Here is a 16,716-nt window from a genome sequence, read left to right as displayed (position 1 = left end):
CCTTACTCCCTCCCTCCCCCTCTCTCTTTCTTTCTGTTGTTTTTGTCACTGCCTTCCCACCCAGTGTCCCAGGTACCCCTCTTCTTTGCACCTCCTTGGTGGCCTTGGTGACCCTCTCGTGGCCCTTCACTCTCCTGTCCTGCAGCTCTGGATGTTGAGCCCTCTGCTAAACATATTTGAATGTTTACTTTTCCTTTCGAACCTAAGAATACCTAAGTTTGGCCCCACCCATTTTACCCCTAGGGTCCTCAGTCACATCACCCCCCACCCACCCTATATTTCCATGAAAGGTCCCCTCAGCCCCATGCCGAGTGAAGCTCTTGTAGCTTTCAGTCTTCTTGCTTCAGGAAATACACAGCCAACACTCTTCCTTCGTCACTCATTCCGTCTGGCGTGCTCACACCATCCAAGGCTTGCCCTTTCCTGTATTGGGTCTGCATTGGTGAGTGCCTACCAGACTTCCAAGTGTCCTCAGTAGAGTGCTGCTGGTACCTGTCCAGAATGTAGCTTTTTATCTATGACATTGACTAACATTCTCCTCAGGGACTCCTGGGTAATGAATGGCTAGACTCTATCCCGACAGACAGATTTCTGGAGAGTCTAGATAATGCCCTCATGGACTTTATCTACAGTACCCTCCCCCTCTTCTCAAATTGCCTACCTCAAGATGCCACCACCAGAGACAAAGCAGAGTACACACTGAATCTCCTCCCATTGTGAGAGTTCATAGACTTTGCCACCTTTATTTATTTATTTTGCGTATGATTTACATATGGTTTACATATGGTCTTCTTTCCAGGAATCTCTATAATGTCTTAAGGCAGCTTATGAAGAAGGTTCTGACACTCATGGGCAGGTGGCCTGTGGCAGAGTAAAATCATTCGCCTCATGCTCACGGCTAGGAAGTGTTAAAAAAAAGAAAAGAAAAGAAAAGAAAAGAAAAGAAAAGAAAAGAAAAGAAAAGAAAAGAAAAGAAAAGAAAAAAAGACAAAGAAAAGAAAAGAAAAGAAAAGAAAAGAAAAGAAAAGAAAAGAAAAGAAAAGAAAAAAAGACAAAGAAAAAAGAAAAGAAAAAAAAATCATGGTTCCAGAATGCCCTTTGAGGGTGTCTCCGCCACAACTTGGACATCCCCCTAGGCCCCATTTGTAAAGTTTTGACTACCTGCAAGTAGCAACAAGCTTTATACACAGGGGTCTGTCGGTGGCGGCCTTCCAAATGCAAACCAAAGCAGCGTTTATCTGCCTACAGTACATCTGTAGATTCATTTCTACTTTCCTTGGTCATTTTTCAAAGCCCAGCTCAGCGCCAGCCCTTTCTATAACTCTCATACAGTCACCTGACTTTAAATAATCACACTTGCCTCTAAAGATCTATTGCTGGACTGACAGCAGTTTATTATCTAAACCAGGACCTTAATAGTAAAAGGGTGTACCACTGTTAACAGTGGCAGGACAGAAGGGACAGGCTGACCCTAGATAACCTGCAGGAAATGTTACATAATCTACCATGTGTGTTTTGCTTGACCTTGCACTTATTACAGCTTAGCGCGTGTCATTTACTACAGAGTGCTGCTGAGTGCTGTGTGTATCCTGACTCTTCATCAGTTGCAGCGTCTGGGCAGTTACATCATGTTCCTTCTTCCTTGCAATATCGGAACGTAACATTTTTGCCATATAGCTTAGTATTGTAAGAAGCAAGTCGGGACTGTTAATTAGATTGCTAGCAGAAGCTATTCTTGAGTCACGTTTGTTTGGTCTTAAAGTCAGAAGGATGATGCTAGAGAGCTGTCACGCCTGACTTTGCTCTTTCCTTTAGCTCATTGACATGTGCGTGCAGAACTGTGGCCCGAGTTTCCAATCTCTGATTGTGAAGAAGGAGTTCATTAAAGATACTCTTGTTAAGCTGCTGAATCCCAGATACACGTTACCGTTGGAGACTCAGAACAGAATCTTGAATTTCATTAAGGTAAGTCTATTGACTTATGTTAAGGGAGGGTAAATTCCTAAGTATAGATAGATAATGATGTAATTCTGGTTGTTGTAATGATCCTTTATTTATGTAGGATTGATGCATAAAGAACTCCTCTCCTCTCCTCTCCTCTCCTCTCCTCTAATTTGACATGGTCTCTCTAGCCCACCCTAGCCTGTAACTCTCTATGAAACCAAGGATGATGCTGAACTTCTGCTATTCCTGCCTCCACCTCCCAGATACTCAGTTTATGTAGTAGTAAGCATTGAACCCAGGGCGTCATGTTTGCTAGGGAAGCTCTCTACCAAGGAAGCTATATCCAGTGGCAATTTGTTTAAAGTTTCGGTGGAGTAAGATTCCTTGACATTGGATAATATCTTTCTGCTGAAGAAGAGATAGTCATTTCCCTACGTTCCATCCAGTTTCTTTGGTAGCCATAGGGTGGGGATGCATATATTCATTCTGAAGATGTGGAATCTATGTTCTAGAGTTGTTTGTCAAAAAAAGTTGCCAGGAGGAGTTTAGAATCTTTCAGTTTTAGATTTAAGAGCAGTGGTAGATGATTGACATCAATCCCACTATTTGTCAAGATGTTGAAGCACAGGGGCCTGATGATTCAACATACTTTATAATATTATTCTAGCCTCCGGAAGTGGACACTCCGTCCACGACATTCAAGACCAGCTCTTTCATTCTGAATAAAGGACATAATTTTCAGTTACTCGTTTTCCATCATATAAGCTTTTGCTATTTTTTTTTTTTTTTTCATTTGGAACTTTATATCTCCTGAATTTAGACCTGGTCCCAGGGCTTCCCAGGAGGTGTAGATGTAAGTGAAGTGAAGGAAGTGTACCTTGACCTGCTGAAGAAAGGGGTTCAGTTCCCACCCTCGGATGGAGAGCCTGAGACAAGGCAGGAGGTAGGCGGTTTTTCTTAGACCCATGGGAAATAATATATATTGCTTAGGTCCTTTTCGTATTGAAAGGGATAACCTTTGTACAGTCAGCTTAGCAGAAAGTTGAATTTATTAGTACATGGCTATATCTCATGGAATAATATCTGGGTTTAGGCTTTGCCAATCACAGTGCTGTTTGAGTATAATCGGGTAGTTATATAGGGTGTTATACCATGCCGGAATCTTCCTTCTGAAGGCTCTGGTGTTTCTATGCACACTGACAATATATGAAGAAGCAGTGACCTAAACCATCACGATCATGATCTGCAACTGTGGCTGTCCACTTACAGTTGAGAACCGGGCCTGACCCGAGGAACGATTCACTGCTGGAAGAAAAGCCTTGAGAGCTTGTGGGGTTGGGGCGGGGGTGGGGAGTGGGGGAAGGGGTGACTAAAAAGACTTTGCATGAGTTGATTTGCCTTTTTCTTTACTTATTTGCTTGCTTGATTGTTTGTTTTGAGACAGATTTTTCTTTGTGTAGCCCTGGCTGTCCTGGGCCTTGCTCTGTAGACCAGGCTGGCCTTGAACTCACAGAGATCTACCTGCCTCTGCCTCCAGAGTGCTGGGATTAAAGGCGTTTTAACAGCACAGAAAAGGGAGGACCATAATCTCAAATGGCATGGCAGTTCATGATACAGCCCCTTGGTGAAAAACCAAGAGGACTTTCTTGAATAGTCATTTAGTTAATTAGCCTAAATTATGAACACCTGCTATGTGATAGCATGCCATTTGCTTAGAGCTCTTCCCCAAATACCAGAGAAGGTGTTACTCTCCCGATGATCAACTTCGAGCTATCACCATGTCCCCAGGACTTATTCTGATAGGGCCTGAGTCAGCTGAATGGGAGCCAGGCTTGTGGTGGCTTTGTTAATTCATGTCATACTATTTCCTTATTTGATATTGATAGGCTGGTCAGACCTCACCAAATCGACCGACATCTGTCCCCACTGCGCCTGCTCTTTCTTCTATAATTGCTCCCAAGAACCCGACTATTTCCTTAGTCCCGGAACAGGTAACAAACGTGACCTCACTCTTTATTCATGCCTTTTTCTAAGTACTGTATTTACAGTTTGAATTTTTCTTAATGACATCATGAAGTGTTAATATAAAGTAACAGCCCTTGATTAATTAACGGCGTCTTTATTTTGCTTTCTGAGACAAGGCATCTTCTGAGTAGCTTCCTCTGGTCTTGAGCTCACCCTGTGTCCTTGACTGGCCCTACAGCTCTTGATAATCATCCCCCTGCCTCTGCCTTCCATATGTTGGGGTGGCAGGCCTAGGCTGCCTCCTTCTGTATCCCCTTCTTTTCCTGTGGGAGGAGGGACTGCTACTTAGGGAAACTGTCACCGTGGTTTATATCTATGCAGAATCAGCCCATTGAGCTTCATCTGAATTGAATGCTCACACATTTAAAAATTGTTCTTGGGGGCCAGAGAGATTGCTCAGCAGGTAAAGTTGCCTCCCGTCAAGCCTGACGGCCAAAGTTGAATGCCTAGAACCCACGTGGTGGGGAGGGAACCAGATCCCAAACATTATCCTCTGACTTACACACACACACACACACACACACACACACACACACACACACACACACGCACGCACGAGAATGTTGACCAGTAGGGACTATGGATTAGGTCTGACATTCACCCACTGACTCCTGGTTTTTTGTTTGTTTGTTTGGTTGGTTTTTGTTTTGTTTTGTTTTGTTTTAGAGAGCCCAGTAGCAACTTGTCTTATTACCTATGTAAATTACACCAAATGAATTACATGTTCTCCTTCGTCTCAGTTTATATGAGATCTAGATAAATATAATTAGTGATGCTCATTTATATCTTTGTATTAATGGCTATCATTGAAGACTTTATGTTAATTGAATGCTTTATATTAAGTGTTTCTTACATTAAAAAGCCATGTAATTACTTCCTCTTAGAATTTAAACCACTTAAAAATGCTTTTCTTTGGTCTTTCTTTCTATAATACCATGAATACCATGATCACTGTAAAACTATGCCTCCTTCCTTTTCTTTTCTGATGTGGCAACATTTCTCCTTTTCTCCAGGTTCGTATTAACTTCTGCTTACTAGACGTTTCTACTGCATCCATGTTGGTCCACGTCATTTTGTTTCTGCATCCTTAACTCTCCTGAGGCATATCTGTGGGCTTCTTATAAGAAACACCCAGTCTATTTAGAAAACAGCAGGGTACAATTTGTAAAATAAGTATATGTTTCCTGAGATAAATGTCTGAAGGCTTGCAAACATTACATTTTGCGAAGGCATTTGATATTCCAGCAGGTGTTCTGTAGGCAGGAAGCAAGATAGCCAAGTGTCTGTGTGTCACACTTAATGACTGGAGGTTACATTGCCCTCCACAGATCGGGAAGCTGCATAGTGAACTGGATATGGTGAAAATGAATGTGAAAGTGATGACAGCCATATTGATGGAGAACACTCCTGGCTCCGAAAACCATGAAGACATCGAGCTCCTGCGGGTATGAGCCCAGGGACAGTCGGGCAAAGAGTTCTCAACCGTTATTCTCTGAAGAGCTTTGAACTTTGTAGATGGAAAACTTGTTAATAGCATCTAATATATATATACAATATATATTATATAATGTGTATGATATATGTGCATATATATGTGATATATATTATTCAATATATTAATGTGTGTATATTATTACACATACAATAAATAATATATCATATATATGTATATATATTGCTCCAGAGCCAAAGTACTCTTTATATCTACATTTTTTTCTTAAAAATCTTGTCTTACCTACTCATAATCATGCTACAGACTGACATACTTTTATCTGGGCATTTGCAATACTTTACTGTGTTTCCAATGTATGTATATAATATGTATATGAATACATGTAATATATAGTATACACATTGTGTGTACTATATATTATATAATATGTATTACTATGCATATATTATAAATATAATATATATGTATACATACATCCCAGTTCCCTTTCATTTCTAACCTTAATGTAAAGATACAGCAATCATCTGCCAAAGATGCAGAAGTAATTGTCATAATCAAGTCTAGTCCTTCTATAAAAAATAACTTACTGTAATTTATACCTTTGTCATATGCAGTCCAGCCTCACATTTGAAGTATGTAAAATTGCTTCCTGTCTATCTGTTTATCAGATATTGAGTACCTGTGATGCGTAGAAATGAAGATGCTGTTCTAGACCTTAGATAGGTTGGTTTGGAAACATAGTACAGTGCTACAAAGGCCTTGATTAAAAATATGTCTCTCTGTGGTATTATTGAGTGGGTAAGACAAGATTTTAAGAAAAAGTGTAGGTGTAAAAATACTTAGGTTCTGGAGAAACAAACAGTTGGTCGTTTTGTTCCTGAACCCGGATGAGTGGCTGATCCGGTATCCCACACGTTTTTCAGCGTGTATACTGACCTATGTTCATCTTCCCTCTGCTGGTTTTTAGTGATCAGTTTTAGATTTTAGTACTGATTAGTTACACGGAGGCACAGTGGTTCACTGTAATACTAGCAGTTGGGAGGCTGAGGCAGGAAGATCTCTTGAGTCCAGGAGTTCAAGACGGCCTTAGCAATGCGGCGAGACTCTTATCTGACAAAATGAAACCATCAGATGGGTTGTTTCTATTTAATTCTTACTGGTTTAAGAGACAGGTAGGAAAAAAGTCAGTTCCTAAGTCCTTCCGGAAAGTTAAGCACCTCCTCCTGCGTTCACTTTTCTCAGAGGCCTACTCCTTGTTTCCCACAGCGGTAGTACCTGTCTTCTGCTTCCGCTTATTTCCAGTGGCTGCAGCATACCCTCTGACTAGGAGGAAACTTTGGGTACCCGCATGCCCCACAGCATTTTGTTGAGGTTCCACGGTAAATGCCAGGATAGACTCTAGGCATAGCATCGTTTTTCTTGAGTCTTTGGAAGAAGATGTCCTGTAACTCTCCTGTATCCTGGATGCTCGTGAGAACAGTTATCAAGCTCCAGTTCCTCCCCATTGGTTCCGGTTTGTGGTTGCTTTTTCCATTAATATTTTTGGTATTTCACTGTTCTGCTGTGAGATGTTTGTGTATGTACAGACATGTATAATTCCCTTATTCTCCTGCTTCGCAGTTTCACTGTCCTTGTCACCCTTCCATGCATTTTCAATTTTGGGAAATATTTAGTTCCTACCTCAGATGTTGCTGCTATCTTCCGTTCTTTCTAGTCTTACACCGTTTTTTAGACATTGAGATTTCCAGTTGGAGTTTGTTATCTCTCTTCTTTTCATCTTTTCTTCATCTGTTTGAGCTGTACTTCTTGGGGAAAAGATATCTGAATTTGATGAATTATTCCTTAAAAACTTATGCGCCAGTTTCCTTAGCTTGCCTTCCCTCTAAATTCATTAATTACCTTTTTGTTGAAAACTCTGAATTTGTATAGCAGTACCAACTTTTTGTTGTGGTTGTTTTTTCCTTTGTTTCTAAGGATAGCAATCATTTTTTTTTTTAAGATTTATTTATTTATTATATTTAAGTACACTGTAGCTGTCTTCAGACACTCCAGAAGAGGGAGTCAGATCTTGTTACGGATGTTTGTGAGCCACCATGTGGTTGCTGGGATTTGAACTCTGGACCTTCATAAGAGCAGTCGGGTGCTCTTACCTACTGAGCCATCTCACCAGCCCCAGGATAGCAATCATTTTTAAAGCTGCTTTTGATCTACAGTATGGAGTTTCCTTTACATATTCTGTCTGTTACTATTGCGGGGAATATTGATTGGGAGTTTCTACCCCACCTTTGATCATTTAGCTCAAAAGAAGACATAAAACTTTTATATTTATAGTCAGCATTAAATCATTAGAGCTGGGCATATATCAACCCTTTATGCTCTTTTGCCTGTTCCATGTCAATAACCCTAAGATATCACTTGCCATGTTCCTCCTGGGCCACTCCTATTCCAAAAGGCCAGCCCTCATGGCCATGCGCTCACAATCCATCTACCTCAGGGCAATTTCTGCCTTTCTCTCCTCGCTCCTCATGGTCTCTCCTCAGCCCCTAAGCTTACTGTATTTCTCCTTATAAAATTTTTTGGTTATGTATCACAATATAACATATGATATTTTTGAAATTATTTATCTATTTTATATATGAGTACACCATAGCTATCTTCAGACACACCTGAAGATGGCATCAGATCCCATTACAGATGGTTGTGAGCCACCATGTGGTTGCTGGGAATTGAACCCTGGACCTCTCGAAGAGCAGCTGGTGCCTTTAACCGCTGAGCCATCACTCCAGTCCAGATAATATGTTCTTAAAAGGCTGCTTAATCCAACATTTACAAACCTGTTTGACCAACGAATCTCTACTTGCTAATGTATAATACAATGCATAAGAAAAATATAACTTGGAGCAACAAAAACAAACAAACAAAAATAGTGTCCCTTCTTTATAACCCAAGTTATTCTTGTATTTGCTGTAAAGCAGAGCCTGTCAATTCATGGCAATTCTCCTGCCTCAGCCTTCTAAATGCTGGGGTTACAGGAGTAAGTACTACACGTGGCTCCACACACTAATTTCATTCATCAGTGTAGGTCTATTTTATTTAGATTATTTTACTTAACATGGGATCATTTTGCTCAGCATGCTTGGGCCCTCTCCTTTCCTTGGACTTTTGCTAGTTGTCTAAAATGAAGAGCTTTCATCATACTTCATAAACCAAAGTAATATTAATGGCATCCTATTAGTATAGGAGAATAAAAGAGAAATCAATCGTTAGAGTTCATATGTAGTAATTCTTAAAAAAAAAACAAAAAACTGACCCATTTTGAGATATAACATTTGTAGCTTGTGTTGCTAACAAGTATGTTAAATTAAAATTTAAAAACAAATATTAAGACCGGGCGTGGTGGCGCACGCCTTTAATCCCAGCACTCAGGAGGCAGAGGCAGGCGGACTTCTGAGTTCGAGACCAGCCTGGTCTACAAAGTGATTTCCAGGACAGCCAGGGCTACACAGAGAAACCCTGTCTCGAAAATGAAAAGGCATGTGGCAGGTAGCAATTTTAAAATTTGCTGCATCAGTATTTCTAGTTTCACATGATCTTCCCAAACCTGTTCTAAGCCCTAAAATGAAGTGTTTTATGCCTTTCCTCCCATTTTTCTTTCCTAGCCATAGCAAATCCTTTAATAAAAATGTACGTGGAAACGTTCCATTAAAGTATGTGAACCGAGTTTTATATGTTATTCCATTAAGAACGATGTCTTTTGGTCTTGGTGTGTGGGTACAGATGTGGAGTGGTTTTCAAGTATGATGGTCATTTGCTGGTTGCTGTGCTAATGAGCCCAAGGCTGTGAATTACTCGGCACAGTAAGGACACTTGTGTAATGAGTCAATATTAGAGTCCAGCCCATGTTCAACTCTGACACAGATAAGCTTGATTACAAAGACTATACAATATTTAACTTTAATTTTCTTCTTGTGCTTTTTGTAAGTAATGCATAAAGATCTGGTGTGAACAAAGCTGTTCCTAATTCCTTTTGCCAAATATATCTTTAATCCTATTTAACTTTCTTTATTCTAATCAACTAGTATGCTAAGACAATGAACTTCGAGCATTCAACTGTGGAGAGAAATGAGTAGGAGCCTCTGTTTAAAGATAAATACTTATTAATGTGACCAGCAAAGGTTGACTTGAGATAAAAAGAGAGTGATCCTTTAGATTCTTCATTTTTACTGTTTGTAATTTTCTTCTACCTATAGGAACTCTGGGGACCAATAGCAGGTCAACCCTGGGTGTTGAGAGATAAGCGCTACTTCCTGATTGGCCACCTTCTCATAGAACTGCAGGAGACTCTGGAGGCTCAGCCTAGGTTGTCATTGCAGAGAGGGTGTGTTGAGCACATCGCAGCACTGGTAGAAGTGCACACAGTGAATGACTATCCAGAGCATGCTTCTACCCCTCCCTCCTCTAACCTGCCTGCAAGCCCCACTAGTTGAACCCTGTCAGAAACCAGTGGCCAGTGAGGTCCTTATGCTGCAGCCATTGAATCTGGAAGAAGAACGGATGGGAGGTAGTTATTAGCAAATAGGAGAAGTCTCCACTCAAAACTTGTTGGGACTTTTCTGCACATCCACCTAACCAGGGACTTTTTGCTAGCACTAAGGCCTCTTGTTTTCTGTGCTTCCCCTCATACTTGGCCAGAGACTCCATTTGTATGCAGCTCGTTCTCTGTGTCCTTCTGTCTGAAATGTATGTCCGAGGAAGTCTTTCCCTGTTCCGCCAGCCTTTGCAGGTCCTTAGCTGACTCACAGATCTCCTGTACTTTCTGCGACTCAGGGAGATGGCAGCCTCTCTTTTCCTTACAGCCGTGTGACAGTGGACTTAGGACCTCACAAGGTGGAGACCGGATTCCTTTGGCCTGTATAGAGGGGGAGGCCTGAGAGGCTGCAGTCAATCTGATTTAAGAGTCTGATACAGGCACAGGAATATAGAATGGCAATGTATCTTTCCCGGATTCACTTCCTTGGCGCTGCACGCTCGGCTTTGGGCACTTTACCCTGACCCCCAGCAGCTAGCTTTATGCCTGGTACCTTCCTCTTTCTGCCTGCCCCCTGCCCGCTTCTTCTTTTCTTCCTTTTTCCATTTTTAAGACAAGATCTTGTGCTGCTGGTCAGTCTGGCCTTGCACCCACAGCCTTCCAGCCTCAGCTTTTTGAGTTGAGCCCCAGGTATATGCCACACCTAGCGGGCTTTCTTTTCTTGCTCTGCCCAGCCAGCCTCTCCAGGACAGAGGAGGAGAAAGGAAACTCAGATTTTGAAAATATAAACAGAGAAAGCTTTGAGTTAGCTTACTGGAGAAATATAAGATCTTAAGAAACTAAAATTTGATCCTCAGAAGATAATCCGAAAACCAGTTGGCGGGGTGGTGGGGTGGTGGTGGGACCCTGAAAGTAAAGAAAAGGGGTCAAAGAAAAGGAAGGAAAAAAGCACTTGTCCTTTGGCCGTTCTCATTGTTTCCTTCATTTGTAAGAAATGGAGCAGAACAGACTTTTCTAGTGTGTCTTGGAGTCTGTCTCCTCTTTAGAGATGAGGTGGCATAGTTAGAAAGGGGCCAATTTGTGCGCAGGAGAGCACACGAGGTAGCTAGCGTTGGATAAATAACCTACTCTCCCAAGCAAATGTCTTATCTGGACCAATTCACTTCTAGTTTGGAAGCCAGGACTGGCTGTAGATGGCTAGCCTATGGCCCTTTTGCTATGGGCCCGGAACAGTTCTGTGACTTGTTTGGAAAGAACTGGAAGGTACCACCTAAGGCCTCTCTCCGCTTTTGAAGTCATTACAATGTAATTGAGAAACATGGGGTCCCCTCTGAAGGCTCTCAGTCTCGCAGATAAAAGAAATTCAAAGGTAACCCAGAAGTTTGAGAACACAGCAGCACAGACTAACGGGCGGGCTGGCAGCAGCTGCAAGGAGGGAGATGGAGCCAAGAAAGAAAGTCAGGAAAGTAAGCAGGCTCAGCCATGGAATTCTGAGCAGCTGCTTGGGAGGTGGGGGGAGAGGGGGGTTCACAGGGGGTGGGGAGTAATCGGGGCCAGCAGGCTTAGGATTCTGGCAGATGTTTGGAATGGGAAAGAAGAAGAAAAAGCTTTCAGAGTTAGAAAGGGCAGTCCTATCCTTGAACGTTAGGAAGCGATACACAGAGGAAATGGTATCGAAAGTATGTGTGTTGTTAAGCGGGTAGTTATTCCCTGAGTGGTCTTAACATGTTCAGGAATATCATATTCTGGCTTCAGGCTGTTCTCCAAAGTTGTGTAACAGGATTTTCTCCTTGCCTGGGAGGTTCTGGCTTTGCCCAGGCAAGGGAAATTCTTCTATCTTTATCGACCACTAAGTAAATCATTTAGGCGATGTTTCTTACAATTAACTACCAGTACTTCAAGTTCGAAAGAGGTGCAGTTGTGATACATCCTCCCCCGACCCCCGCCCCCATCCTCAGAATTAGTGGTAGTAAGAACACAGGATTGGGGGGGGGGGTCTCCTAAACTGAGAGCTGGCCATCTTCAGTGACCTTCAAGCTAATGTTTGACTGAGCTGCCTAACAACCGCACTTCAAATGGTTGTTTACAGCACGTGCTTTTAGTACTGGAGGAGTCAAGGAATTATCCATTGAGTTGTAAATATCAGTGCTCCATGGAAGAGTTAATACCTGTGGACAAAAGAAGAGGACTTGTGGAAGACCATTCAGTGCCTTGGAGAAAGAGATTGTTGAGGCAACAGACTGCAGAAGTTAAGAGTTGCAATAATTTCATGGGCTTATGAGAGTTATGTTGGCAAGTGGTTCAGCTTTGGAGTGAGAGAGTTTTTCCTTTGAGCAGACAGAGCCATGCTGTGTGTCTCTCCCAGGCTGGGTGGAGAGTGCTGAGAGAGAGGAAATGTGCTGTGGGCAGATAATAGGGGCATTGCCGGACAGATATTATTTCCAGAGATGCTTTCATGAACACATACTCTTTCCTGCTCTTACTTTTTTTTTTAATGGGGCCGCTTGGACATCTTTCCTTTCTTTCTGGTTTTACTGCCGTTGTATATTTTGGGTTGTGTTTTAGCAAGCAAACTTTAGCATGTTAGTGAGTGAGGGGGGGGGGGACTATCATTCATGCTGCAAATGTACAGGGACATCATTTCTTAATCCCTATGTGTTCTGTGGAAGCAGGGGAGACCGTTGAGGGGAAAGGAAGCTCTTAATGAGCCTCTTGTGCTTCCAAGCCTTTGGAATTGTTGAATGCACTACAGCTTAGAAGCCTGCCTTTGCCTTTGCCTTTACAATAGAGACAATTCGGGGTTCCGTGATAGACACCTATACTAACCACCGTCCCTCTCTTTCTGCTCCCTGCATCCGTAGCCGCACAAGTGCTGCACATGGTGCACTTTGGCCCCTGTTTTGTTTTGTTTTTTTCTTCCCTGCAGTGCTTGATCTATGCTGTTTGCAGGTGCTGTGGCCCTCCTCTGAGACAGACATCAATTGCAAAGATCAGAGTGGGCTGGCTTTTGAAGAGGGTTTTTTTTTTTTTTTCACATTCTGCTCTGTAAGCCCCCTAAGATGTGCTGTCTCTTTCATGTCTCCTCTCCATCTGTCTCTCCAAAGGGCAAAGGGAGGGTCTTCACATGGCTGGGGCTATTGATGCCGGCTGCAGATTCATTTCAATTAATTTCTACATTTTTTTTTTTGTCCCGGGCACCGAACACCATTATATTCCTTGATTTTTGACCTTGTTCCAGCAAGGCTTCCTGTGAGCAAAAAGAGGAAAATTTTCTGTCCCATCGGAAACAAAGCAACAAAGAAAACCTTTCAATTATTGCTGGGATTGGGGGAGGGAGGTCCATTAGATCCTATAGGTCCTTTCTTTAGGTGGTACTGGGCCCCGAGCAATAGTGTAAGTGCTACAGATTATATTAATTACCTGGGCAATCTTCTAGGGACCCTTCCTCAGGCAATGGTAATGGATTTATTGATACCCTGCTGTATAATCGGCACTGTAGGACTTCAATGACATTATTTATTATGACTGTATTGGAGCCACCTTTGGTCTACTGAGTACAAAGTCTTATCTCTTTGCCTATAGCCCATCACCTGCCACACCCACTTCGGGCCTTCGCTTTCTGGTTTCTTCTAATGTTGCAGTGCAGAGCTGAATAGTTGACCGAGACTAGATGGCCCTAAAAGCAGAAAAATCTTTATGATCTAGGAAACAAACAAAACTTTGACTCCATGCACAGTTTATCTGGCCTGACACTGGGTATAATAGCTCGTTTACCACCTACATGTCACCCCACCCCCAGGCATTCTTCCTTTTTATTTCATTTTGTCCTCTAGATATTTTTATGTTTTTTTAAGAGGTGGTGACTTCTACGTCTAAATGCCAGTTAGTAATAGTTTGGTTTATTTATTTCTGGATTTCCTGTCAGGAGTCTCGGAATAGGCTGTTTGAGATTCTAAATGGTTTAATGAAGCATATTATTTTTCAGTGTGCCTTCCTTGTGAAGTCAGATTGTGTACTTGCCTGATGCATAAGCAAGTTCTTGTGCTCTCCCTGTGAGAGTGGAGACATCCTTGTTTTGTTTTTGTTTTTGTTTTTGTTTTTTTGCCTGCTGCTGTTGGGCACTGGAGTATGTAACCAAGATGGAAGAATGCTAATAGCTGCCTGAGCACCTTGGGTTTATTGGAGGTTTGCTAGAAGGGAGTCAGTTGCAGGGCAGCAGCTTTCGAATGTCAGGATACTTCAGAAACACTGTGGCTAGCTTGCTCAAAGAAAACTGTAGATGCCCAGACTGAGCCTCGAGGATGCTGAATCAGTTAAGTGTTCTATGGATGCCTATGATGCTTATGAGAAGAAGCCAGCTGTGGGGTAATATCTTGGCTCAAGGCAGTGATTTTAAGTAGTCCAAATAAGGTCATTATCTACGATGAGTTTTAAAAATCCTGGTGCAGTTTATATTGAATGTGATGTCGCCATAAACTTTAAAGGCTGAAACACATGTAACAGGAAGTAAAATTATGCCCCTGTGCTATAACTGCTCCGTAACTACGTCTACCCTCACTCATAATGACAACAACATTTTATGTTCAGAGCTCTGGGCCCCATACATCTCCTGTGATTTTCACACCAGCCCTGGAGGTAGATGTTGGCAAGTGGTTACTTTTCATTTATTAATGATAAAACTAAAGTGTAGAATACAAGTGATTCCTACCCGCCCCAACCCACCACCCCCAAATAGCTCAGTTATTGAACAGGGCTCTTCTAGAATTTCCATATAACATTTCGGTGTCCCACGTTGTTCTTTTAGAGAAAGGTTGCAACATTCTCCTTTCACTGGTAGAGACAGGAACAGCTGTCCCCAGTTGAAAACCCTGATGGTCCCTGGGCGACAGCATGGGAGTGACCACTGGTGAATGTAGATTGGTGAGGTGGAGCATCTATCCATAGCATGGAAGAAGAACGTTCTCCTTTGTCTGACAGAAACTTTACAAGACGGGTCGGGAGATGCAGGAGAGGATCATGGACCTGCTGGTGGTCGTGGAAAATGAAGACGTGACTATGGAGCTAATTCAAGTGAACGAGGATCTGAATAATGCCATCCTTGGATACGAGAGGTGAGCAGGGGTTTGCCCGTACCCTCCTCTAGCCCTCGCTTTACCACCGTGCCATCAGATTCCTTCTAGAGAGCCCACAAGAACATTCTGCCCTTTTCTCTCAGTAGGGGTGGCATGGTGAATAGAATGGTTTTTCTCTTGTATGGCTCCTACTCTCCAAGTATGAGAGATGCTCCTCTGAGTTGAAGAAGCTCAGTGGACTCCCTTAGGAAGGTAGTGTTGCCACTGAGAATTACTAGGGCTATTTAACTGTACAGTGGCTACATTTCTAACCAGTGGATGAAGAATGAGGTGAGTCTGGCATATGAAAGAGGTGAGCAGGCTTAAATTCAAACCTAGATGATGTGAGATGATATAGATTTATTTGCCTAGCATTCTGAGCCTCCTCTTTTAAAAGAAGAATTCTATCTTTGGAGGGGTTTATTTTTTACCCCGACTCCCCCAGGAATAAGTGAGATAATGTATATTACAAATAGCTGACAGTAGCATATTGACACCCATTATATTTTTTGTGTGTGACACTGGGGTTAAACTTGGGACTTTGTCCCTTGGAGACAAGTGAGTCACTGAATTTTACACTGATACTTTTGTTAATGCCCCATTAAGACTTTAAAAATCACAAAGATTTTCACATGCATATGCATGTGACATGTACACAGACACATATATGTGCTCTCTCTCTCTCTCTCTCTCTCTCTCACACACACACACACACACACACACACACACATCAATAATGAGCGAACAGAACGAGGAAGGCAGTGAGCAGCTCTACTGTGGTGGTTCCTTTCTCCTTCATAGGCTCACATTCGTCACCTTGTAGGGACGGCAGCTCTTTGTAAGACCACATGACTGTGAGCCCAGTCACCGTTCACTGGACAAACTCACAAGGCTTGTCCTTTCCTATGACGTAAATCTCGGTAAGCAGAGAAACATCCAAGGGCAACCACGTGGTTTTCAGCATTACTGCTGCTGTCTGGTTTTCCATTTGGAGGGTTCTGTTGCCAACCGTAGGACCATTGGTTAAGGGCCTCCTCTAAGGGGGAGCTTTTGTTTATTGGGTCTAGATCAGGAACTTGGATTGTTTGTTCTGACTGGGCTCTGGACAATATGTACCATGGTGAGTGTGGTCCTTGAATCCCAAGATAGAGATATGGAGCTTCTAGAAAAGATGTTGGTCAGTTTTGCTATTCAGCTGTAACTATTATGGTTTGAATCAATACAGATTTATTATTATTACTACTACTATTACTACTACTGCTGCTGCTGCTGCTGCTGCTGCTACTACTACTACTACTACTACTACTACTACTACTACTACTAGATCCTAAACTAAGTCCTCCAGGTTAGGAGACGCAAGTGAGTGTCTCTGGGCTAGATTGCAGATGCCAGGAGGACTTCATTTCCTTTTGGAGGTCCTAAAGGAGTCTCCACCTCCTTACCTCTGCAGCCCGCAGAGGCTGCCTGCTTTCCTTGGCCCACGGCCTCGTTCTTCCATTCTCAGTTCCAATGCCTGCTTCACAGTGGCTCCCATCTTAGTACTCTGACTGTTCCTTCTGGGTCTTCCTTTTCAAGTACTGTTTTTTGTAGTGTTCCTGCCTGCACGCAGACCGGCGCCTTGTCTGCATGGGCAGAACACCTTGGGGTGGGTTCGC

At 42.6% G+C, this 16,716-nt stretch overlaps 1 protein-coding gene across 1 annotated transcript in view; it reads left to right on the top strand.

Annotated features, from left to right (window-relative positions):
* The window catches only part of Tom1l1 (target of myb1 like 1 membrane trafficking protein), a 43,670-nt gene that overhangs the window by 10,467 nt on the left and 16,487 nt on the right, over positions 1–16,716 (top strand). Inside the window, exons 4-8 of the mRNA XM_021212549.2 lie at positions 1,816–1,965; positions 2,765–2,887; positions 3,831–3,935; positions 5,298–5,414; positions 14,928–15,061. Of these exons, the coding sequence (XP_021068208.1) occupies positions 1,816–1,965; positions 2,765–2,887; positions 3,831–3,935; positions 5,298–5,414; positions 14,928–15,061 (629 nt within the window). The remainder of the gene's footprint in view (positions 1–1,815; positions 1,966–2,764; positions 2,888–3,830; positions 3,936–5,297; positions 5,415–14,927; positions 15,062–16,716) is intronic.

This window comes from Mus pahari, chromosome 14 (genome assembly GCF_900095145.1).
Source record: "Mus pahari chromosome 14, PAHARI_EIJ_v1.1, whole genome shotgun sequence".
NCBI lineage: Eukaryota > Metazoa > Chordata > Mammalia > Rodentia > Muridae > Mus > Mus pahari.
Note: the sequence above shows the minus strand (reverse complement) of the source record. Positions and strands in the feature narration are given on the sequence as shown.